At 37.0% G+C, this 26258-nt stretch overlaps 4 protein-coding genes across 5 annotated transcripts in view; 2 read left to right on the forward strand and 2 right to left on the reverse strand.

Moving 5' to 3' along the window:
• The window catches only part of LOC134816726 (arginine and glutamate-rich protein 1-A-like), a 1122901-nt gene that overhangs the window by 919792 nt on the left and 176851 nt on the right, over positions 1 to 26258 (reverse strand). The window lies entirely within an intron of this gene.
• Positions 4433 to 12359, forward strand: LOC134817354 (uncharacterized). The gene is made up of 2 exons (XM_063826490.1): positions 4433 to 7143; positions 12323 to 12359. The coding sequence occupies exons 1-2, from the start codon at positions 4433 to 4435 to the stop codon at positions 12357 to 12359; spliced, it is 2748 nt and encodes a 915-aa protein (XP_063682560.1).
• The window catches only part of LOC134816720 (cyclic nucleotide-gated channel rod photoreceptor subunit alpha-like), a 33118-nt gene continuing 20345 nt past the window's right edge, over positions 13486 to 26258 (forward strand). The window contains exons 1-2 of one of the 2 annotated variants that reach the window (XM_063825692.1): positions 13486 to 13578; positions 14405 to 14430. In XM_063825692.1, coding sequence (XP_063681762.1) covers positions 13540 to 13578; positions 14405 to 14430 — 65 coding nt within the window. In that variant the 5' untranslated portion in view covers positions 13486 to 13539. The remainder of the gene's footprint in view (positions 13579 to 14404; positions 14431 to 26258) is intronic. The other variant, XM_063825691.1, reaches the window with a different exon arrangement.
• LOC134817306 (uncharacterized) lies at positions 23651 to 25406 on the reverse strand. The gene is made up of 5 exons (XM_063826440.1): positions 25349 to 25406; positions 25043 to 25239; positions 24750 to 24939; positions 24301 to 24464; positions 23651 to 24139 (listed from the first exon to the last, which is right to left on the reverse strand). Exons 1-5 carry the CDS (start codon positions 25376 to 25378, stop codon positions 23983 to 23985), a joined length of 738 nt encoding a protein of 245 aa, XP_063682510.1. The 5' UTR covers positions 25379 to 25406; the 3' UTR covers positions 23651 to 23982.

Here is a 26258-nt window from a genome sequence, read left to right on the forward strand (position 1 = left end):
ATCTTGTTGATATATTTTCGTTCTTGGACGGGAAAACGTCACATAATCTATAAGGCATCAAGAGGAGATTCCTTGAGTGCGAGGGGGATATGTATTATGTTTCATAAGAGGTTAATTAGAAGGAATGAGAAGTTAACTAGAAGGCGTACATGGTTGATTAGAAAGCATGCATGATGTATATATTAAGAATAATGTTGCTTTCAATGATGAATCTTAAGTTGGTCCATGAAATATTTAATTCATGTCATATTCATATACTGATTATAATATACTGATTATCTCATGATATCGCAGTTCTGTAATTGTGGTAGAGTACTGTTACTTAAGGGCCGTTAGAGCCGTACTTGCTCTTTAAGGCCGTAAAACTGAATGAGGATTTAGGATATAACTCCTCTCGAGCACGCTCTAACCTGATCATACTTTTAAAAATCACATGGCTGAATTTATGTAATATATTCTATAGTCTGTACTCATAGAATATAGACTATTGTCTATACTCATCTAGAATGCTTTCAATACAGAATTCCGTCGTGCAAGAAATAAGTCGGTTAGCTGGTAACTACACAATAAATTCGGCCGTAATTCTTGTGACGTGCTGAATACAAATGGGATAACTTCTTATTTTTTATTAATTCTTCAGAATTTTAAACTATTGGTACTTAACACTGACTCACTATATAACTCACTATATAACTCTATGAGCAACGAACATGTGTGCGTCACAATTCTGAAAATACACTGAAATTGCTTTTGTCATTTTACCAGATACATATTACCAGATACATTCTCATTTTAACGTCATTATATACTCAATACTGAATATCGTGCCCGATTGCAGGTTCTCCCTTGAAATTCTGTCATCGCGATCTTTGCTCGGAGGTTCAGAACATTTTTTTTCCTAATTATTAATATTTACATTAATCTCACTCGACACGCCTACTAATCTACTATTAGAGATGGATAGTGGTCGCCTTGAAATTCAAGCTATCAGTTGAGGATACCATTCACTAACAGAGTAACTGTCACGTGTTCACGTCTAGACCTCCCTAAAAAGGCCCTTGGTTCGTGTCTGATAATTTTCGTCTGGCACCATCGGGTTTGTCAGGCGGCCTAATAAGAAATAAGATATTTATGTCGATAATCGAGTCCAATCCGTTTCAGACGCTAAGGTTTACGCCTTTTTACCTGCTGAATTATTATTCAATAAGACTTCAGTGGATTTTATATCTTAGCTAAACCTGAACGTACTGAAAAGGTCTCAGTCTCGTTTGATTCTCACAATTCTTAGAATATGTGATCAATTACTTCCATCTCTCTTATCGTATCTTTTGTTCATCGAAGAGGTTACCAGGTAAGATCATGGGAGCTTCCATGTCTCATTAATCTACTTTGTGTTGAATTGAAGAAGTGAAGATGTTAGAAGAGCAACTCAGTGCCGACAAATAAGACTAATTTGTCAGAGTTAGAGAGTGGACTAATAAGATCATTTGTATATTGTGGTAGTATCTTGCTGTATTGTGATAGTATCTTGCTGTGTTCCCAAGAGGTTAAGGCTTTATTAAAACGTATATTTTTGTGACGCGTTCGCTCCCAAGAGTCCTATTGCAATTGTTGTTCTAAAAGTAAAGGGTGTCATGCTGTACGTGGGTTTGGGAACCTATAGATAAATATTCAGAAGGTGTGGTACCGTCATCACAGTACCAGACTGAGGTACTCATGAAGTCTGAACAAAGAGGCACCGAATACAGATCAGGCACTGAATACCATGAATATCAATATTTTCCTAAATCCATACTGTTAATAACCTCTCCTGTGGATGTCATTAGCCTGTGAGGGTAGTTGTTCAAGAAGACTAGAAGATGTGCAGCGTGGCGAGCAATTTGAACCAATGCAGAATACTCTGTCTAATTGATAGTTGTGTACCACATTACCACTGTTATGTTTAAATGTGTAAGAGTTAGAAATCTTCGTAATGTTCAGCTAGGTTCATAGTCTACGGTGAGTGTCAGATCTTTTGACTTAATTGTATTTTGGCTCACTCGTGTATTGTAGTCTAAAGGTCCCGTGTATAGCTTAAAGGGTTAAACTGATCGAAACTTGTACGAGCTTTTCGTTCAGTTTAACCAACTCTGCCTGTTTAAAATTAGTGAATAGTTAATTTATTAATTTCAATTCATGAGCAACTTAGATAATATATATGTACTTAATTAATTAAGTACATACTCAAAAGTATGTTCAGCAGAAGTCGCAAATTGACACACCACAATCCCAATAAATAAGGCTAATAAATTTGTTTCATAATAAATTTGGTTCACAATAAATTTGGTTACAAAAATGGTGGTCACAAATTTCGCAAATCTTTGGTCTACAACAGTTTAAGTAACATTTTTCGACTTTTCGAGACCATTTTCCATTCCATTTATTTGATTTTTCCATTACATGTAGCATCGGTTTTAAGGCTAAATTCTAGAAGGGGTCGTTCACATAATTACTTCAATGAGTCCAACTAGATGCAGATACTGCCTGATGGAAAAAGGAAGTAAGATAATGTGAAAGCATGAATGGAATGAATCCACGCAGTGGATTACACGTGTAATAGTCAAAGTAGTCCAGCAGTAAATGATGAATATAATGAACGGTGATGTCATTATATTAATTATGAACAATGTAAGCTCAATAACATTCATATCATATATGCTCTACTGAAATTTTGGTCTGCTTTTAAATTAGTCGCCGAAAAATTTAGTCTCAATAAATTTGGTTTGCAACAATTTTAGTCAAAATTTTGACTAAATTTATGGTAAACTAAATTTGTCGTTCTTAAGGTAGTTGTTGTAATTTTAAATTGAGATATGAGCAGGTTTCTGACTTAAGTTGACATCTAGTCATTCATGTTCCAGAGGTTCTTCCCTACGCTTATCGATCGGACAATGGACAATACTTGCTTTTTTCCTTCTGCAGATATAAATATTAACCAATAACTATAGGCAAGTCATGAACTTCTGAGAAGCCAATATTCTGAGAAGTCGTTATGTTTCATTCAGCGATGATATACCAGTTGAGTTAGGTTTTAAAGGCGCCTTAGAGTGCCAACTTACGAGATAATAACTTGCTATAACCAGGAAACTTTAAAAAGGCACGTTTCATCTTATCAAATTAGCAGTTTAGTATACAGTTTACAAGAATTTTATGATAAAGACTATCATGTTTGTTTGTTTTTAGTTATTATGAGTTCTGAGCAGTGAATACCCTGCATAAATCGCTATATCCAATTTTGAAATGTTTTGACATTTTCTTTTTTAAGAGAATTTGTGCGGATCTTCTTAATGCAAATCCAGGGTGAAGCGTCAAGGGATGGGTTTTTATCTAAGTGACAATTGACGTATGACACAAGTTTTATGGGTAATTAATCCAATTGAACAGCTCAAGACTTCTTTGCGCTGTTGAAGAGGCTATTAAACTCAGGCAATAACTGGTGTTACTGACAGAAAGTTATAATTTGTAATAGCTATGCTAATACGGGTAACTCGTAGTAAGTAAGCTTTTATGACGGATACTCGAGGTTACAAGTTCAATTCCCAGTTTATTTCCAACCTGACTCGATCGTGTGATTGTAATCTAGAGAACGGGTTGAAAAGTCACGTGATAGTCGAGTGTATAGTGATTAATCATCATCCTAATGTTCTACCGCTACTAGATGTAGATACTTTCTGTAGATGTAGTAACCCCGTAGTAACCAATAACGCACCGTATGTTGGCCGTTGGGGGCAGTCTTGTAATTCAGCCGTCTGAGCCCACGGGACGAAGAAGGTTAGGACATTGGGGAATGTTGATGACAGCTACAATTACATATTCAAGCGTCATTTTCTATCTTCCCTTTATTTTGAATCTTGGAGTTGGATGATGTCTGACAGGTTAAAAACCTAAACTCAATATGTGTTAAGAAATAGGTTACCGCATGTCGTTAGTGCATAATTCGATTAGAACTTAATATTTTAACCTCTTGTTTGGATGTAATATTTGTGGAGCAGTGTGATACCTATTATATTACCTTTTCTTTTGGTGGCAAGAGATTATTTATAATCTCAGGGAATAGTGATCGTGAAGGCAGTGAAGCCAATAACCTCTCCTATTCCAATGACCATAGTGCGTGATGAAGAATCACATCCTTTTCGAGGTGCTACTATTAAGCATTGTAATCTGTCCTGGGTGACTCCAGTATAAACAGATGACGTGCAACAAAACACTATGGATCTAGACAGGCAAAGGTCGATAAAAAACCGGGTGCGAGATGCTGGCAACTTCTCCTCTCTAAAAGTTTGCTACTGAAACATTACACACAAATCAAGGACGGTGTGCTTCTACCTCTGCAAGGTCGGGTGAGACCAGGATGACGGCAACTGGGCAAAGCCTCAGGGACCCCAGTGGCCTGATGAGAAGAGTGGTTGCTCGTCATAACAACAGAGTAATTAGTCAACAGATCGCTCATGTTGACACTGACTTCAGCAAGTCCAATCCTATCAACTACAGCAAACACTCAATGTACTTTGGAACCTGGAATGTTTTATCTTTAGTCAGCTCATCTTCACAGCTTTATCAACTCAGTCAGAACATTGATCACTACAGTCTTGATATTTTGGGTATTACTGAAACTCATATGCCAGGATCTGGAAGTACACTTTTGGACAATGGTAGTCTACTTATTCATTCTGGTAGGGGAGATGGTATCAAAAGGCAAGGGGTTGGCCTATGTCTTTCCAAAAAGGTCAGGAACTCCCTGATCTCTTATGTACCTACATCAGAGCGGGTCTTAACAGCTAGGTTACACGGCAAACACCTCAACATATCTGTTGTTGTAGCCTACGCTCCGACTGACGGTGCTGATGACGGAGAGAAAGATCGTTTTTACAACGTTTTATCAGACACGTTTGGTGAACTGCCCCGACATGATCTGAAACTGCTACTGGGTGACTTCAATGGAAAAGTTACTTCAAACAGATATAGATTCGAGGGAGTTATTGGTGGAGAATCTCTCCATAGTTCATCAAGCGACAATGGGACCAGGCTCATGGATTTCTGTGCAGCCAATCAACTTGTTATTGGTGGAACTCTGTTCCAGCATAGAGACATCCACAAGGGTACATGGCGGTCTCCTAACGGGTTAACTGTGAATCAAATAGATCATATTTGTATTAGTGGACGATTCCAACACTCGCTACTCGATGTTAAGGTATGTCGTGGGGCTGACATTGGTTCAGATCACTATCTTGTTCGTGGACGGCTGCAAATCAAACTGCAGTCGGTAGCTAAGATCACTGCTAAAAGGCACGATGTGCCTGCTATCGAACATTTGCGAAACTCGTCTAAGGTTCAAGAGTACAATGTGGCTCTTCAGAACCGTTTTGATTGTCTGGCTAATGAGGTCAACCTTGAGGACATGTGGGATAATTTCAAGCAGACAGTCACTGATGTCTCGATGGAAGTGCTTGGAAAGCGTCCCCGGAAGGTTAAAGAACAACACCTTTCGCAAACCTCTAAGAACTTGATAGAGCAACGGGGAATGTTCAAACGGAGGGATCCCACTTCAAACGTCAATAGATTAGCCTACTCTAAACTTAATAAATTAGTTAAGAAAAGTTGTAAAATTGACGACAACAACTGGGCTACTAAAATAGCGACTGATCTAGAGGAGGCTTCTAAGAAAGGCCAGCAAAGGGAAGTTTGGGATAAGATAAAGAAGATTTCTGGGAAAAAGAAGAAGAAAGTGGGTATGTCAGTTAGGGATAAGGATGGTCATTTTATTACAGACCCGGACAGTCAGAAGGAAAGGTGGAAGGAGCACTTTACTGAGCTCTTAAATCCTCCACTATCGGATGCCAATCTTGATGACCTCGATGGTGTGCCCTCACAACCGAGTTTTGACTACCTTTCTTGTTCTGATGGACCTCCTTCTAGAGATGAGATTAGTTATGCTCTAAAGAAACTGAAGAACTGCAAAAGTGCAGGGGTTGATGAGATAACTAATGAACAACTTAAGTATGGTGGAAGTGCTCTTGTTGGCCAACTAGAGCTACTGTTTAAAAAGGTATGGGAGGAAGAGGTGATCCCTGAGGATTGGCTTAAAGGTGTTATAGTGGTTATCGGAAAGAAGGGAGACACCTCATACTGCTGCAATAATAGGGGTATAACTCTTAGGGCAACGTCTTCTAAGGTTCTTCAAATGGTTCTTCTTAAGAGGCTGGATGTTGGAATGGAGTGTCTTCTTAGGGAAAATCAGTGTGGGTTCAGACGGAACCGCTCATGTATTGATCAGATTTATTCCATCCGCACCATTATTCACAACTGCATTGAGTTTAACATTCCACTTTATGTTAATTTCATTGATTTTAAGGCAGCGTTTGATTCCATCAGAAGAGAGTTTATTTGGTCAAGCATGAGACACTATGGACTTCCTGAGAAATATGTTAGAATCTTTCAGGCATTCTTCAACGGAACCATGAGTGCTGTCAGGGTTAATGGTGAAATGTCTGATTGGTTCTCTGTTAATTCGGGCACTGGACAGGGTGATATCCAGGGCCCCCCTGTATTTAATTTTTGTCTGAACTTTGGAATCTTTTTGGCCGAGGTTCACAAGGCAATCAGTAATGGTGCTGTACTGCAAAAGGAACTAAAGGGTGCAGATGAAAAAGTTATCATGGACAGTGACTACGCTGATGATCTGGCAGTGATGGACAATACTGAAGAAGGGCTGCAAGAGTCCACTGATCTTATAGCTTATTACACCTCTTATGCTGGGTTGAAGATCAACGCTAAAAAGACACAATGCATGGCGATCAGCAAGTGTGCGTCCCAGCGACCTTACACCGAAAGAGACAGTATAAAGCTAACAGTGGAGGGAGAACCTGTTGAACAGGTCAGCAACTTTGTTTATCTTGGTGCCAACATCAGTGGGGATGGTACCATTGACCGAGATCTTGACATCAGGATCCAGCGTGCTAATGGTGCGTTCCATCAGCTTTGGAAGATATGGAACAGTCGAACTATAAGAACGCCCACCAAGATCCGTATCTACAAGGCTGCTGTTATTACTATTCTGTTATATGGAGCCGAAGTGTGGAACACAACAAAGAAGCAGATGAAACGGTTTGAGGTCTTCCATCTGACCTCCCTGAGAAGAATCTTGAAGATAAAGTGGTTCTTCCATGTCTCCAATGAAGAAGTTCTCAGGCGTGCTGGAATTAAGTCTATCGAAACTTTCATCGGTGCGGCTAGACTAAGGTGGTACGGACATGTTGTCAGAATGCCAGAGACGCGGTTTCCCAATTTCTTACTGGATTGGAAACCAAACTATGGAAAGAGACTGAGAGGACGACCCCGCAAAGGCTGGATGGCCTGTGTACTCGAGGATGCGGCTGAATTTACAGGTGTCGATAACATCAGCAGAGATGCAGTAAAACAGTTGGCTCTAAAGCGAGTGGAATGGAGGAACATGTTACGCCGTAGAAGAGATGTGTGTGATGCAGGCCACTCCAACGACTAGGAGGAGACCTCTTCATGTAGCATGTATGTATGTTTCTTAGCCTAATCTACGGCCTAGTTTGTTGCTCTTTTAAACTACCGCGTATGTTGAGCCAAGTTGGTGTCCACCTTACATGCTTGTTTTAGTTCCTATAATTGGGCTTGCTTACTTAAGTAAGACCCTTGAAATTTTTGAAATCATGAATCTTAGTAAAAGACCAATGACTATGAATGCTGAAACGTTGATTATTTTCATATAGTTTGTATGTCAAGAGTCGTGATACTGATCATGATTACTGCCTATTAAAAATTACAATTAAAAAAATCATGCTCGTCCTTACAGTGCACTCGTCCTTACAGTGCACTCGTATTTTCAGAGATTAATTCATGCAACTATCAAATATTTATTTGAATTACACTCTGGTCGATAAAAATTAAAATCTATTAAAATATTCCCGATTTAATGCATGGATGATTATCAGTAATATAATTCTTAACAATTATAATATATGTGAATACTCTTGTCTGAGATAGCTCCAAGGACCAAGGTACAACTACAAGTCTTTGATATCGGTTCGAGGGCACTTGATCTTTATAATAACATATGCATCAATTCAATCTACAATTTTTACATCCATGATTATTAATCAGTCAGCTGGATCACATAGCATATCTGGTCCTCGACACATAACATCCATATTTAGTGCCAGCCTGGCACTGTCTGTGCCAGGTTTAATATCCGGTTTAAGGAGCTGCAATGGAATATGCAGTAGATCCTATCTTTACCGTGTCTCTAGCTGTACGGATACCCGGTACCTCCATATTCCCGGCCTCTTCTTTTACCGGCCCACATTTTTAATGAATTAGCCCGTCAGTTCGTGCAAGATCTGTGATTTATGAGAGCTCACATCGCATTTGGTGCTCATGTGAGTACATATTTAGCTGTATTCCATCGTTACACGACACAATACGTGCATATAAGGTCCCTAATGAGGTATATGACTTGACATGTTATTTAAGAGGCTACAGATTAAATAACTCTACGTGTTTATCTATATTTAATCGGTTCGGCTTTTCTGGTCAGGGGTTCGATTTTTCACTGTAATGACAGTTTTTACTAAGGCCTTTAGTTTAGCCATGTTTTTTAAGAAGTCCATCGATATGGCGGTACATTTTAGGATATTTGGTGTTATTCAAAATAATTTTTTATGTCGGAGGCACCATTTGGGAGTGGCAAATTGTCTGAAATTGTGTTATAACGCAACGTTTTTGATTTTTCGTGCAAAATAACAGTTGACAACGCGGAAAAATATATGGAAAATATTCGATCCCGCAACCGCCGCAACTAGATGTTGTCTTTAAACTGTTAAATGAATGAAACGTCATTCGCAATGTAGCTAGGCGGGTTTTGTTTGGACACGCCAATCGTTGCGCTTCACTTCAACTGCATTGGCCGCCATTATGTCTTGAATATACCGCTAGTGCTATCCATCTGGTGCTTGGTATTCAATACTGCCAATGCCAATATTGAATATGCTTTATATTTATGCTCCATTATGTTTTATTATGCTTTATATTATATTGTCTGCCAACAAAACAGTCTTTCATTAATTAAACCCCAACAAAATATTCAGACCTACTCTGTCTATATCTACTTATACTTATTTATATTTGTAGTGCTCTGGTGCTCATTCGTTGTCTGACTCCGTCTTTTGAGTCCGTCTTTCCGACTCTGCCAGCGCAGGGTTACCTTACTGTAAATTAAAGTTCTTAATCCCTCAGTACTTTATTTTCTATTATAAATATTACCACTACAATAGTATAATAAGTTTAATAAACGAATTGCTGTTTGTGAAAGGGAGCGATCCCATTGAATACACAATAAATCACGTTCTGAACTAATCCTCGACTAAGGAGCGGTAAAGTTTTAATTATACATAAACATATTCAGTTAAACGGAACGTACTATTGTTGGTTGAGGATTATTATGCTCAATTCAATATCATAACTAAAACTTCAAAGCTCTACGATAATGATTATCATATCATTATGTATGTTATGCTCATAATCATATTTTATGCTCTATTGCTCATCGTTAAAGTTTTCTCTTAGTACAGTCAAATCCGTCCTAATTTAAGCCTTTGTCGGACAAAATTCGCAACAAAGCGATTTTAACGGGATATGGTCGGGACAGGTCCCAGGAATCATTCCAGAGAGTTCCCAAAAAAAAAGACTTCAGGAAAATCCACAATTACCACTTTTCTACCACCTTTTTACCACTTTGGTTTTCCGCAAATAAGTCACGTTCTAAATATCCTAGAAGATTCTAGTTTAAAGCAGTGTGTTTAGAAAACAAAGAAGAACAACTTTCTCTTTAACAACTTTTTCAAAAATAAATTATTTAATTAATTAATTAAATAATTAAAAATTTTTCAAATATTTCAAAAATATATTTTGTTAAAAATGTTCACAATTACATTCCACGTATAATGAACTAATTTTTATAAAACTTTTGAAAATTTTCACTTTCAATATTTTGGACTTGTAAAATTTTCGAAATTTGTAAAGAATAACCACTATTTACCACTTTTTACCACATTGAATCTCCGCTAATAAAACGACTTCTGAATCTTGTAGAAGGTTCTAGATTGAACCAGTGTGTTCAAAAAATAAAAGAGAACATCTTTTTATCTGACAACCTTTGGATAAGATAATCAATTGATTAATTAATTAAATATTAATTAAATTTTTAAAAATTTAAAAATATAATTTTTATCAAAAATATTTGCCGTGACGTGAAACGTAAAATGAATTTAATTGAATAACAGAACATACATCGTCACATAGATTAGAATTAGATAACAGATAAAAAGAGATCCAGATAAATGGAATAAACGGTAAAATATCCAAATTTGTACGATACTATTATAAAGCAATGAAAGGCATTAGTTTGGTCAAATCAAACGGAACATATGCTATCAGACTTTCAACTGACTATGGCAGGGTTAAAACAGTTTTAACGCTAGCAACGATCCCCTTTTACATAGTTCCACTCAATAATAACTAATAACTATTAAATATTAACACATCATATCTCTCGACTTAGTATTGTGCTTAACTATATTGTTAAAATGGTTGTTTAAACAAGACTTAGCAATTTTTCAATCGCTAACTAGAGATCTTATCTCTGATTGTCAGTTTATCGTTTGGAAGTGTAAGCTTCAGCTTTTACTTTATGTTGACTTCTCTTCTTTAATTTACCAGGCAAATGAGGAGTTAATTCCGGTGAATAGGAGTTAAACCCCAGGTACTATTTTAACTATTTATCTTTTAAGTAAGTACACTAACTTTTAAACTATGCCCAGCAAGTTTGAAACGGATGGTTACAGTCCTATTCATTATCCTGAGGCCTCTCATACTCTGTATAAATAAACAAACCATCGTAACACAGGTTGGATCAACATTTAACAACCCCTGGTCACTGAACGAAATTAAACGGCAGTACAACGGCCTGACTGATTCTGCTCAGAGTGACGTCTATTGTGTGTTATTGCAGACAGTGATCATAGACCAGTTCCAAAGATTCATATCGGCCAATGAAGATGAGTCCGTTGTAACTGAGTCAGAACCATCTTTAGTTCACGAACACAGTTTAAACAAATATCCATTCTGTAACGTAGAGATCGCACCAAATGATAAATCCTCAAATCGGATTACAGACAGGGTAAGTTATTGTGTGGGGGAGGGGGGAGGTGGTATAGTACACATACGTTAGGCTCTTACTAATTCGCTCGCCCAAAAATTTCTCCGACGTGACTTTTATTATTATTATTTCTCCGTAGCTTAGTGCACTAGATTCCCACTATCGGAATCGTTCTGAATAGCCGATCCTTACCAACTCCGTGGATCCGACTGGTGGTGTCTGATCCAGTGAATGAGTGGCATAGAAATCGTGCAGAAAGCCCAATTACGGTATCCTAACATCCTGTCACGTGATTATCGATTGGGTAATCATTGATAACCCAATCAGTTTCGCTAACGAGATAAACAAATTGCTTGATAACTTCGTCATTTTCAATCCGTTTCGCGCCATCTTTTCAGATCATATTCCGAATGTAATGGCCTATTGCAATATGTTATAGTGCAGTTTACAGCATGTTCGCAAACACGAGTACATGTTGATTATAAGACTCAACGTATGTGTATTGACTCATGGCACCCCCACTCCCCCTAAACGTAACTTGGAGGATATTTTGATTTCTAAGTGTTATTTAACGACCACGTTGCTGCTATAATACCGATTTGAAACATTACTTATACAGGGGGCAGCACTTATCGTGTTTACCATCAGCTGCAGGCGTGGGATGAGAATGACCTTATAGATCCGATAAGCTGGGGAATGGGGATGGAAGATGAACAATGGGGCGCATGTTCCAGTGACCACTCTTATGAGTACAGCTCCGAAAAAGCTCATTCAAAACATCAGTTGCAACTGTTTTATATTTAAAGTCAGGTTGTGGCAATGCTTGTTCATGCAGAAAAGCAGGAATACATTGTGGATCAACCTGCCTCAAATGTCAGCACAATTGCACCAATGTGCCAGCTGAGGACTCATAAGTAAGACTCTTATCTAGTATATATGGTTATATAAAGTACTGCTTCGATTTTCCGATTAGTTTAATGAAAAGTTGTCAATTATTCGTGTTATGTAATTTTAAAATATTTTGATCGAAAATAATTATTATAATTTTTGAATATTTGTTTAATAATCGATTAACTAATTAATTAATTATTTAATCCAAAGGTTATCAGATAAAAAGATGTTCTCTTTTATGTTTTGAACACACTGGTTTAATCTAGAACCTTCTACGACATTCAGAAGTCGTTTTATTAGCGGAGATTCAATGTGGTAAAAAGTGGTAAATAGTGGTTATTCTTTACAAATTTCGAAAATTTTACAAGTCCAAAATATTGAAAGTGAAAATTTTCAAAAGTTTTATAAAAATTAGTTCATTATACGTGGAATGTAATTGTGAACATTGTTATCAAAATATATTTTTGAAATATTTGAAAATTTTTTAATTATTTAATTAATTAATTAAATAATTTATTTTTGAAAAAGTTGTTAAAGAGAAAGTTGTTCTTCTTTGTTTTCTAAACACACTGCTTTAAACTAAAATCTTCTAGGATATTCAGAACGTGACTTATTTGCGGAATACCAAAGTGGTAAAAAGGTGGTAGAAAAGTGGTAATTGTGGATTTTCCTGAAGTCTTTTTTTTTGGGAATTCTCTGGAATGATTCCTGGGACCTGTCCCGAAAATATCCCGTTAAAATCGCTTTGTTGCGAATTTTGTCCGACAAAAAGACGTATTTGACTGTACTATCTATAATAACGAAGTATAATGGCCAATTATATAGCGCCATCACCGTAACCGGACGCTTTGCACTTCATATGAAAATTATGAGGGCTATATTTTGTTAATTAAGTATTTATCACTGGATCAGGTTATACTGGTGACGATATTAATTTGTATGCTACAACAGCCCTGGCCTTAGACTTCGACAATTTATTAGCTTATTCAGCAAGACATGTTGCACTGTGTTTATTATCATGTCTAAGATTCTAATATTATAGGGTATACCCATGTCAATAGTCACCAACCATCGATTAGCAATCCGCTTGATTGAAAACAAGCTGATCGCTAATAAAGTTATTAGGAGGATACTTAAGTCTATTTTGAACTATTTTTAATTCCCTCTAGCTCTCTATTGAGTTCTCAAATGTTAACCTATACTCTGTAGGTTTAAAACATTATTTACCGATTTAAATTTGATGGCAATTCTGACCCATAAACGGGATAAACCGTCGTGAAAGCCATTGAACGAGGATAATATTGGGAAACCCAACGCTATTCCTACTAAATTGTGCTGAATAATATTTCCAAATCTCTAACCAGTATTATTTTAAGGTGGATGACAAGAATCACAAGATATGTAGCTGATCTGTTCACAGCGTTCTCATGGTCTTCGATACTCGGTCCAAGTCCCGCTTTCAACCCGTAAGTATATTTCGTGTTCAGTATCATAAGATCTTTGACATTGTGTCAGCTAATTCTCCCGGCACCTATAGTTCACTACAGGCAGGTAGGCGACGTTAAACTTCGCTTTGTATTCAGATTTAGAGCTAGATAACGCTGCTTTATTGTATAAATGTAGCCATCGCGAACCACATTAACCCTTTCAAACACTATAAATCGCTTAGAGGATCGTGCTTTATTCTGGTACTTAGACTTAGTCTAACCCCAATATTCCTGGTTAACTTATAACTTTAGAGCTCCTCCTTACACCCTACGGAACCTCAATAGTAAGTTCATTTATAATTCATCAGCTGGTACGAATGATCTCCTTTTCAGCCTTTTCAGCCTTATATACAGATCTTTTGTTTAGAGATAGATTCAGAATTTGGCGGGATCTTGGAGCCTTCCAGCATTTTTTGTCAAGGAGTCAATTTTCAGCTAGCGCGTAGTGGTCTCGGCCGACACTAAGTAGTAGTACTTAGTACAGTAAAACCCCGATTTACCGCACCCCGATCGCCGATTAACCGTTCATAATACATCTTCCCTCCCCTGGCCCTGTCCCCAAAAAGTACAGTAAATCGGGGGTTTTCTGCAATGTAGTACTTGTTAGGTTTTGAAATATAGTGGTCTGTTTCAACTGGTCTGTGTTAGTCATGCACAGTTATCTAATTTTGGCAAACGAATGAAACTGACGGATTTTGGCAAATTGCCGAGGAATTATGGTAAATTGCCGTAATTCCTCAGCCTCATTTGTAAGCTAGTCTGTTTTGGTAAATTTGCTACATTATTATTTTTCATTTCATTTCAGTCAACGCTGATCCGAGAGAGCATCATGTAAGAAATGAATGGCAGTACTTGTTTTAATTATACATATTCATCTTTTCAATATTAATTCACTTTAAAACCCATCGTCTTGCACCTTTGAATCATATTACCGATAATGGCATATTTTAATGTGGAATTGTTTCATCTTGAGTACCGAAATAGCGTGCAGAATATGTTAAATGCACACTATTACTAAGCTCATTTTTTGATCCACTGATATAATATCTTATATCGTGCACTTTGTTTGTCTTTTTATTTATATTTGTATAGCAATAGAATTAATATATTAATAATCGGTTGGAACCACAAAACAACATTCTTTGAATAATTTGTGGAGTGATGATATAATTTGGTGACTGATAATTACATTATTACAGATGATTAGCTGTAATAATTGTATCTGATACTACTGATAGCGACGCTAACATATTTAATATTTGATCTCAGCGATAATTTTAACACCTGATGTTAGACGATCTATTTCTTCTTTTTTTGCGTAGGTTTTTATCGTTCCTCTAGATTGCTTGGTAATGTCAAGCAGGCCTTATCAATGGAATCAACTGCCAAACGCCAGTTGATGTGAACACGTTAAATCGGAAGCTGTTTTTGATGCCGCAACAAGCAGATCTGTCCTTTGCCGTATTATTTGACGAATATATTGGTTTTTGTGTTACATTATCAATCTTCACACTTGTTCTTTTCTATTCTCTATTGTTTGATCCTAAAGCAAGTTGATCTGATTTCGTTGTGAGCATGAGCTCAAACATGATACAGTTTAAATTGCTTAGTATCCTTCAGTTCAGCCAACTAACACGTTGACGCCAGGTTATGGTCGCAATTTGAGTTTGACATCTATGTATTATACATATATATAATATTCAACTTAAAATTCGAAACAATGAACTTATATTCAAGAACGGAACGTTAAGATTATGATTATTTATATCTTAGTTACTATTCAAGTTACAACTCGATAATTAATATCAATGTTTATTATATTCAAGAACTCTTCAGGATTCAGGATACGTAAAGCCTGGAATAGATCATTAAATTGTGACATTTAATTAATATTCTGTTTATTTACTGTGACACTTAATCAATATTCTGTTTATTTATTGGCGTATACCGACGGCCTGTCCATCGACAACTTGACGAATTGTCGATATTAAATCAGGGACATATTATCGAGCCAGAAGTAACATGCTCCTCTGCATGCCTACTGGTCTGACAGTGACTTACTATTTTGTCTAACGAGTATAAATGTCGTCCAATCCAGGTCCTGATGTCCTAATTTTGTCGGAAATTGGAACAAAGTCTCGCCTAGTATGTTTATATGTAGTTTAACGGCTCTATCCCCCTCTTCGCTTGTTATCTCCTGCACTAGCTAATCAATTTGTCCAACGTTTTCATTCTCACAATCTCTCACGAATATAACCCAATGACTGAAAATGAGTTTTATCATCGTAATAAGCTTATCAAACTGCATAAAATATTGTATATTCCGTCGCGTTTGGCCAAGTCTGGACTGTCCTACCTTCATTCGATATAACATATTCCTCATGTTATACCTGCCGCTTTATAAGCTCGGGTAGGTAATAAATATCGCAACCTAGAATTTTGACGGAACAAATCAATTTTACGGTACAAACTACAAATTGGTCTTTATCGCACCCAGTATGATAACACGTGCATAGTATCCAATATAGATGGGGCTCATGGGTGATCATGGGGGCTGAGCAATTGGATTGGATTGCAGTATCCATACTTTTCATCTTCGTGATAGTGACCCGGTACTAGTTCACGGTAATTTCACCTCATCTTAGGAATGAATGAGGTTAACTACCTTATAACAGGTATCGGACAAAGTGTTGCTGCTCGAACTGATTAGTTTTTATTTGAGGGCTTGTTCGTCTTATCTGTGCGAGGCAATGCGGGTTGTATCATTTTTCCTTTTGGCTTGAAGTTAACCCAATACCCAGCCATACTGTAACTATTCTAGGTGTGTGATGGTAATTTGTTACTGTTAGGTGTCTCTCACACCTCAACAGTCAACAGTGAAGAACTCAAGAATACGCTGCATGATTTTGGCTTCACGTCTTTCACGTCTTTCAACGTACTTTTGGTAATCTAATCCACGTTCAATCCTTCGTCCTAACTGTACCATTTAATGTAATCAACCACACCCAAAACCACAATCACACCCACAACCTCAACCACAACTCTAACCACAACCACACCCTCAACCACAACTCTAACCACAACCATAACCAGTAACCACAACCAAAACCCCAACACCAACTCCAATCCAAATCAGACACCCACCCACAACCTCAACCACAACCTGCTATCCCCACTGTCAGGAGATCACCAGGTGTCGATCAGTGGATGTCTTGTAATGATAGCTGGGTAAAATACAAGGTAAATACACTAAATACTGCACTGGGCATTATCAGTGCGTATTATTACCCACCTTAAAGGCTTATTGGCCATATTGAGCCTTCGTTCCGTGGTATGGCCTGTGCAGTTATCAGATATTAAGTTTCTGCTTACTTCGCCCCAGTTTTATCAATGACTAATAAACACCATTTATTATTTATTATTATTATTTAAGCTCACGCCTCATGGATTGTTAACTTAGAGCTCAGCTTATTCAACTTTCCACGACTTACGGATTGTCTGTACTAGTCTTCAAATCGCCCTCTCAGTCAGAAATAATTATGTCTTTCACCACAACTTCGCTTTCCAGTTTCAACCCGAACTTGAATTCCCCATTGTTATGCGCCACAATAGACAATTCCCTTGTTGCCCTGTTCTACGAAACCCCGCTCCAAATAGAACTGATCCACGGAGAACGGGAACAATGAGCCGTTAACAGTTTAACACTCGCCCTGGTAACACATGACACGTCTCTTGCACGTGTAATTACAGCAGGACGCAGACGGTAACCACGGTAACGACTTAATCGCATTGTTCAGAAAGCAGGGAGCTGGCTTAAATCATGGTAGCAGTGTAACTGTGCTGGGTGCTGTCTATTTGGAAGTTAGAGTGAGGGCAGGTTCTAGGACCCTGCAGGGCAAACCGTTTGCATGAATAATTTAAATTATGGTAAGATATAAGCTCTTAATTCGTGCTTTATTATGTTTGTTTCACTGAAGCGCTAGACAACAGCTCTTTACTCTTACTTATGTTAGTGCTCGTAGCAAGTAGTATAGTAAAGTATTGAAGTTGTTTTGTCAAGTTTGATATAATTTTACTATTTCCTCAAATTCTGCATTTAATCAAATTTAGATGCTCACTTTACTTCAGTGTATCCAAACAGCCATATAATTACGATTAAGCCAGCAACAGTAAAAGAAGTGTATTCCGTACTTTCTTCGCTCAAAGCTTCGATGCAATGGGCAGTTACTCATTTAACCCTCAATCACGGTATCCCGATTATTCGGTCGAGTCAACCGAGAGATTAGACTCGTCTCCAGACTCCATTCGACCGTTAAAATATTGTAAAACAGGCTGTGATATCTTACAACTTTTATGTTGCGCCAGCAACAGAGGGTGTTTAAAATGGAGGAATGCTCACGCTAATGCAATTTTTACACTGTTGCCACGTGATGTACAAACTTGCTAAAATCTCTAAAATCTTGCCGACCCTGTATAGTAAAAGAAGTTCGGTTATATATACATATATAACTTGAATTTCAAATACCGTTTCGAATACAGTTAAGTTTTTCGTATACAGTTTAAACCACGCGTCGAGTTACTCAAGAAAACAACAATTTCAGCAACAACTGAATGTGAACCATGTTTAATTGGAGATTTTGAGAGACTGGAGAGATTGTGAGATCAAGCCGGGGAACTATTGCACGTCGAAATAGCCGACTGATATTCTTTTGCGATCTCAAGAATTTAGAAAAAGCTTAGGGTAATCTGAAATTGAATTTTTGGCACCTTAGTGAATAATCGTATTAAAATATCTATTTATGCTTTCTTAGACCAATTTTGGGATTTCAAAACAAAGCCCATTGACCCAACCTCGCGAGTTGACCTGCAACAAAGTCTTATAATTATGTTTTATGTAAGACTAAGTCCCGACTATATAGCTATTATACAACAAAGTCACAACATTGCGTCCTGGACTAGCGTGCCAGTGTAGTGGACTAATGATGTTCACAAGTGTAGAAAAGGTTCACACCAGACAACATAGTCAATAGTTGATACCTCCACCTCTAGTTGGTATATCTCCCTAACTATCATGGTAGTTAGTCTGTCCTGCACCCCTCCTGGGCAGTGGTAAGCTCGTGGTAATGTGTCTGTTCTAGGTGATAATTAGTTGTATTATAGGTGGCATGTCCTCAGGAACTCCTGGTATGTTGCCAGGAATCTCTGTTAATCTTCTGATGAACCCTCTGTATCCTTCGCTGTAAAGTTTCCATTGCTTGCATTGTTTGCTGGAGCATTCGTGTGATTGTGATAAAATAGTGGTTCTGTATAATCCGGTTACATTCTATACGGCAGATGTTTCGTCCTATTGTCGTCGCTATCAGTTTTACCGTATTTTCCACAAAGTCACACATACCTTATGTTTTACCGCATTGTTCATATAACTTCACATAAATCACATGCCATCTACAAGTACATTCTACAGACTACAGCTGTCTATTTCACTGATTCAAGTTGAATTTATGCACTGTAGCTGTGTATAGAACTTGGCCTTGCGATTCATCTGTGAAAATGTCTTAAAATTAAAAATCCACTGTTTTCGACCTCTACTACCAAAATAAGCAGTGAAACGACAATCACAGCGACCGGTCCGGCCAACTCCGAACCAAACAACTATTTGACTCACTTCTTAACGTCTTAAAATTATATATTAGATGCAAGGCTGTGCTAAAAAGTAAAAAGTCACTATGTAGCGGGCTTGTGAGGAAAATGGCCTAACTAACGGTTGCAATCTGGCATATAAATAAAATAAATAACGAATATTCGAATAATCAATTAGTAATTAGTAACTCGGTAATGATATTGTTTTAATTCAACATGCTGCGAACTAATGAGGAACTACGTCACTTGTTCGTCTTGTTCTTACTTAATGCCTGTTATTGTACCGCGGTAATTCCTATTAATTACGTAATTTTCATCGTTGGTGAGAATTCTGTAATTTGTTAGTGGTTTTTGTCTTCATGCCTGTTGATTTTTCTTAAGTTACGCACCTCTTCAAACTGAGGCGAACTCTATAAGCATTTGACATTTTTAATTTTAGACACCTCGAAACATTGATTTATAAATTCCAAGAATAGGAACATTATAGTTACCTTCTCAAATCATTTTAATTAATATCATTTTGATATCATTTAGTTGATATCATTTAATTGATATCATTTAATTGATATTGATGAATGATGAAGGTAACTAGCTATGATGATATTTTAATTTTATGACTGAGCATTAGTTTTTTATTGGTTTCCTGCTCTACTGAACTTGAAGTTGAAGTAATGAAGTAAGGATAGTCTTAATTGGATCAGTAAACGTTTGCTCGGTCTTCATGGTTATTTACAGCAATACTTCCATTTGGTTCATGATTCTGTAGAATATTTTTCTCCTTAGCGTGCCGCTGACAATTAATGTTGATACCATGAAAACCGAGCAAAGGTTTAGTGATCCAATTACAACTATTCGTAGTTCTAGCACAGTTCATTTCCGACTGAAATGAAGGAGTAGGAGATATAAAGTTTATCTCTGGGTCCTTGATTTCAGTCGGAAATCTGATGCAAACGATAAACGGAGATATTACGGGTTGGGTAAATGAGCGGATATATACTAGATTTAATGACGTATAAAATGATGTGCTTACTGCTTATAAAGTGCTAACAACTTAAACAAATGGCGCTGTACAAGGTCTAAAACTCTTAGTCACGTGATCACAGCTGCTGAAAGTCAGCTACAAATCTAATCTATTCGTTGATAATGAACATTCCCTTACAATCTTACATGTGCACTCGTTAATTACAACCTACTGCTTATCGCCCATTATGCTATGTAAGTTAATGTAAGTTTGTGTACCTCTACAACAAGATCACGGTTCAATAGCCTCAGATACGGAACCCAGTATGTAATTGAAACAATTATAACTAACTCACAGGTTATACCCGCGTCAAATGCGTGCGGAGGATATAATGAACCAATTATGACATACATTATGTTAGCTGTCTCCCTCATGAGTCTCATTATACCCTGTTACGTAGATGACTAGATGTTCTTACCTAAACGATACTTTCTCAAAAACACGTAGTTTAGAGAGATATTCTTATCCAGTTTCTTTCTCAAAGAACGTGTATAGTTTAGTGAAATATTCTCATAGATCAGAGCTCTACATTTTAACTTACCTTTAAAGTTACTCCTAACGGTCACAGAGACCGCCATTTCTAGAGACAATGTGACATCCACCACAACGTTGCTATATCAACATATATATATATATATATGATATAATTATATGTATATATGATAATATAATAGTATTGTAAAGCAGTGAACATATTGAATATGATAAAATATGATAAAATAGTTAATGTATTAGCAAACAATCGGCAATTATGCTTATCTACGACTAGCTGCCATGTGAGCGGGCCCTAATGTTGCCGGCTTATCCCCTGTCCGGCTCCCGTATAATAAGGGACTATACAGGGCCTCCTACCTGCAGGGCACCTATTATCCTTACTGACTGGTGACAATAATGCGCTCCTTTATCATGCACCCTTGTAAATGCAATGCTCCTTATCATGCTCCTTTCTAATGCTCCTTATCATGCTCCATTATGGTGCGTCTGGTTTAATAAGTTGCAATTTTGTCTTCTGTAAGTGTAAAGCTCTCGCTTTTTTCCGTCTGCAGATTTGAAGTTGTTTGCTTATAATGTATGATCAATATCACCGTAATTTAATTGTTTTGTGAGTGAGTGTCGCATAACGGTGCATATTCTTTCAGTCCATGGCAAATCGAGAAAAGTATCGAAATGAATTAGATCCGTTCGATATTTTTGAAAAATCGTCTGTAATCAGACAAATTGAAGCTTATATTTTGCAGTTTATACATTTCCTTCCTCGCTTTTTATTTAATAAAATGATTAAATGAAGGTAAATAGGTTAACTGCAAGTATAATTTGACATTCTGAGTTCCTTAGGATTTGTCACTTCGCTGTTACAACGCTTGAAAAAAGTACTCTATTGATGAAATATTTCCAGCTTTACTTGCTTACAAGCCCATTTCTTGTTCTTAAATCCCGATAGGTTTGAACTTTCCGACAAACCACACCACCACCCAGCCGCGCTATATTACAGTATTACGACAACAGCTAGTCTGATATCTTCTGATCTGTTTGTCCATGATCGATTTTTAAAGCGTTCATAAAGGTTCAGATTGCCGCGTCGGTGCATGCTAATGAAGTAATAAACTGTGGAAACCGTTGTGCTAGCCATCTTCTTGGTGACCCGAAACCCCTGAAAAGAGGTGACTTCCATTATAATAGCGAGCGTGGATCTAATTTACTCGCGTCTATCTATGTCTGATGTCACAGCAAGCCCATTAGAGATCCTAGTCTCTTTATAAGACAAGAGAAACGGCAACTTAGGACGCGAATCGCACTATATAACAAAAGCACCGTTTTGCAATGTTGTTGCTATAAAATCAATGTATCCTTGTCCGGTTGTCGGAATGCAGGGCAGGAACCCCTCCTTCAGGTTCAATAATGAATTATATGATCAATTACACTATAAATTTGATCATAGTTCTCATGAATTTATTTATTGCAAGGTACCCAGACACCATCCATTATTGATCCTTTTTCCTTTGATCGTTTTTCCGTACAATGCCACATATAACTATATAAGTCACAATCGGCAACTTGTAAGTTGTACATGTCCGTATGGTAATCTTCATCTATACTGATAGTCTGATACATTCCACTTATGAGGCCAACTGTCCTTTGACATGCGACATGTGTATGTATTTAGTGGGCCAGTACGTGACACGTGTAGATGACCACTTTGCCGGTATGCCTTTGCTGTTTAAACCTTGTGAAACAACGGTTGTTGTAGATATTAGTCAAGTTTTGTTGAGTTTAAAACGTATCTTACCTTCGCAGTTTCAGGCCCTGTGACGCCAGAAAAAGTCATAAAGATTCTATTATCTTTGTTCCATCTCCTTGCCGATCTACACTCGACCACCTAGCCATTTGGAATTGGACACTGCATGACGACACTGTATGTGGTAGTGGAAGCTTGCATTTGCAATATGCATGAAGAAATGGAGGAATGCTCGATACACACCTGCTACACTGCTTATGAAACGAATTAGAGCAATTATTCGTTCCCAGTGTAATCTAAAATGGCTCAACTTCGATAATCGATAGTGAATACTTGATAGGCTGTAGTTGTTGAAATCCGTGCTCGACAATTGCCGTATGGAGTTAAATACCCTAAGTACTAAATAGTCGAGTTTTCGCTCTTTTATAAGTCGTACCAACCCGGTCCCGCTATTGACGGCACTGGACCGAACCTGTCATTCTTGCTTTAACTTTATAACGTTGCCTACCATTCCCATGCTGCTTCTTAATTACATTAACTCTTAATAAATGGAGAGCTACCCTCGCTCGCATTCTTCTGTCTTTTTGTAGCCGATTCCCTTTAACTTGCGATATATTTATAGATAATTGAAATATTTTAAATTTTAATTGTAAAGTTACATACATGACATTAAAATGTTGATAATTTCCCTTAAGTTATTACAAACGCCATCGTACTCACTACTTGTCTCTAATATAGTCGTTACTTTATAGTAGTTATAGTTTTAATATGTGATATCTATATTATATTTTTAACTTGACGAAATCCCCCGGCAATAGGGACCAATTTCAGCTCGCAAATGGAGTTGAAACCTCGCGACTTTTAGCAAGATTGTAGATTGTAGAAAAAGGAAATGTTGTTTTATAGCATTCTTAGAATTTTGATTTCGGCTTTAGATTTGTTACAATTAACGTCGGAAGTAAGGAACAATTTAAAACAGAAAGATGGCGTAATTTCATCAAAGGTTAACTGCGCCGTTGCTAATAGCAACAGCAAGAGATTGCACATGCGCGAGCAAGCACAGTTTAGCAACGCGCGTTGCCATGCTTTATGATACGTCATGACTATAGCTCATATTTACGCTCACTCTATGACTATTGTCAAATAAAATCCATAATTTCTACAGTACAAAGCTAGATGATAAAGAGAAATAAACACAATAAAAAACTGATTTTACAAATTTCCTCGAGCAAAGCTTTCGACTTGCGGGTTTCTAGTAATCATATAATATATTCCCAATATTATAATAATACTGGACAGCTGGGCTCAAATGAAAGTAACTTCATGTTCACCACTAAGAGTACAGCTAGCATTATAGCATTATAACGAGGTTGTGGTATCACCACTGCTGAAGTAAAATACATCGGGAGTTGGGTCCAATTTCCCACATTGTTCCTGCTAATTTAAATTAATATAGATGCTAGGATAGCTCTGTTCCAGTACTCTGTTATCGACCACACAGCTTGTGTGGTATTTTAACTGGTGGGCGTTTCAAGACAGAGTTGGGATATTCTCGTAGTTCATCAGCTGTTGCTTCTTCTTCCGCAATCTCCAATGCTTGGTAGAAATCTCTTATTCTCCCCCGTGAACTACAAGTATGGGCTCTGAAATTATGTAACTTTGTGAAGTTTACTTGAATTACAAAATAAAGTTTACATACTATAGAGTAACAGGTATCAATAGTTCATTACTTCTGTTTGTGAAATGAATTAATTAATTAATTGAATAATCAAGTGCTCTCTGTAATCCCTAATGGTTTACCTACCTCTGATTGTTGGATCCTGATAGCTTGAGTAAGTCTCTCACCCGATGTACAAAACAGAAGCCATGTTTACAGTTCTCACAGTAAACAACCTGACTAGCTTGTGGTGGCTGGGTGTTTCTTTCAGATCGTGTCTTTACTTTCATGTAGTTCATATGCACGTTAACCTGCAATAAATGATGGGATTGATTTATCATTCCTCTATAAAATAGATACGTTAATAGAATTATTGGCCATTGATTTATCATTCCTCTATAAAATAGACACGTTAAAAGAATTATTGGCCATTAATTTATCATTCCTCTATAAAATAGACACGTTAATAGAATTATTGGCCATTGATTTATCATTCCTCTATAAAATAGACACTATTGTAAAATAGACACTATTGTAAAATAGAATTATTGGCCAAAATGTTTTGAACCCTAAAAGGAGAAGGTCCACTACCGTACCTGGCAATCTAGTGCTGTCTTTTCAGGTGGCTGATTCCTTACTACAATCTTATGTGGTCTGTTAACTGGTGGACGTTTCAGGAAAAAATTGAGAGATTCTCGTAGTTCATCAGCTGTTGCTTCTTCTTCCCCAATCTCCAATGCTTGGTAGAAATCTGTTATTTCCCCTCGTGAACTGCGTCTATCTGTACTAATGTTTTTTAGCTTATTAAAGATTGCACAATAACTTAAGTAAAACATGGTTCATGCATGAGATATTCACAATTTCTTGATTTTAGCTGATATAAAATTACCTCAGATTATGTTGTGACACTTTTTGTTGACCTGAACTGAGGAAATCTCTACCATTTAAACCATTTCCGGTAGCACTTTGTTTGTAACGAAACCTCTGCTTTTGCATCTCGTAATTTACTGGTGCAGAATGAAGGTGTGGTTTCTTGTTTTGACCTCCACTCGATTTCTTGCACTCTTCGTTTATATGCAAGTTCACCTGAAGAAGATATTATTATTTTTATTACGCTCGGACTAGAAAGGGTTCAATTCACCGATAAAAACTATTTATACAATTGAAACGTCTGAAATGTAACACTTAAATTTACATTCATCAAAGGATCCTCATCATGCCTCATCAGTATCAAATCCCCACATTCAGGACAAGACAATTGTCTTTGGGCCCGCACCGACATAGCAACTGTTAACTTTCAGAGTAAAAGATTAATTAAAAATTGTATTACCGTAACCCAAAATGCAAAAGATGAAATAGAAACAATTTGTGAATTTTTTTCTGAACATATTTTGAAATGTGGAAATTCTTTGCCTTTGTCCTACTCATTATATGAAGACTGTTGTTCCAGTACAATATATCAAAGGAACGTCTTCGAAATTAACATATTTACAAAATTAACATATTTACAAAATTAATTTACAATCATACTATATTATACTCTGGAGGGAGTGAAACAGTCAAATCTCAAAAATGTAGCAAGTAAAATGCTTGTAATTTTAACTCAAACGTTAATGATACCATAGCACGGGCAGAGCACAAAGATCTACAATGCTTTACTACAGTATAAATAGTCTTTTCAAACAGAAATATTATTCTCAGTTATCTTGCATACCATTTTACTATCACTACGTTTGTCATGTTTCCAGTTTTCCATTCTTTTACTTAAAAGAATGGAAGATTCGAAACGTGACAAACGTAATGATAGTAAAATTGTATGCGCTATAACTGAGAATAATATTTCTGTTCGATGAGACTAGTCATTCTGATGAATTCCGGTGAACTCTGGTGAACTCTACCATATGCATAGTTGCGTCTGATTTCAAATGATGTTTGAATATTCTAGCTGCTTTGGTATAATTATTAAAGCCTTCAACAATGTCTTTAATCCTCATAAAATGATATACATAACGTAGAACGACATATTTGTAACAAAGGTAAGGTAACAAAGACTAATGTAATATTTAAATTATAAGCTTGGTAAATTTCTATCTATTATATCAGAG

Source organism: Bolinopsis microptera, chromosome 6 (assembly GCF_026151205.1).
Source record: "Bolinopsis microptera isolate Bmic1 chromosome 6, MBARI_Bmic_1.0, whole genome shotgun sequence".
Taxonomy (NCBI): domain Eukaryota; kingdom Metazoa; phylum Ctenophora; class Tentaculata; order Lobata; family Bolinopsidae; genus Bolinopsis; species Bolinopsis microptera.

Coding starts and splice junctions, on each gene's coding strand:
- LOC134817354 (XM_063826490.1), top strand. CDS start 4,433: ATGAGAAGAGTGGTTGCTCGTCATAACAACAGAGTAATTAGTCAACAG. Junction 7,144..12,322: donor ACAAAGAAGCAGATGAAACG/GTTTGAGGTCTT, acceptor TTTAATCCAAAG/GTTATCAGATAAAAAGATGT.
- LOC134817306 (XM_063826440.1), bottom strand. CDS start 25,378: ATGAGGCATGATGAGGATCCTTTGATGAAT. Junction 25,240..25,348: donor ATGAGGATCCTTTGATGAAT/GTAAATTTAAGT, acceptor TATCTTCTTCAG/GTGAACTTGCATATAAACGA. Junction 24,140..24,300: donor TCAGGATCCAACAATCAGAG/GTAGGTAAACCA, acceptor ACATAATTTCAG/AGCCCATACTTGTAGTTCAC.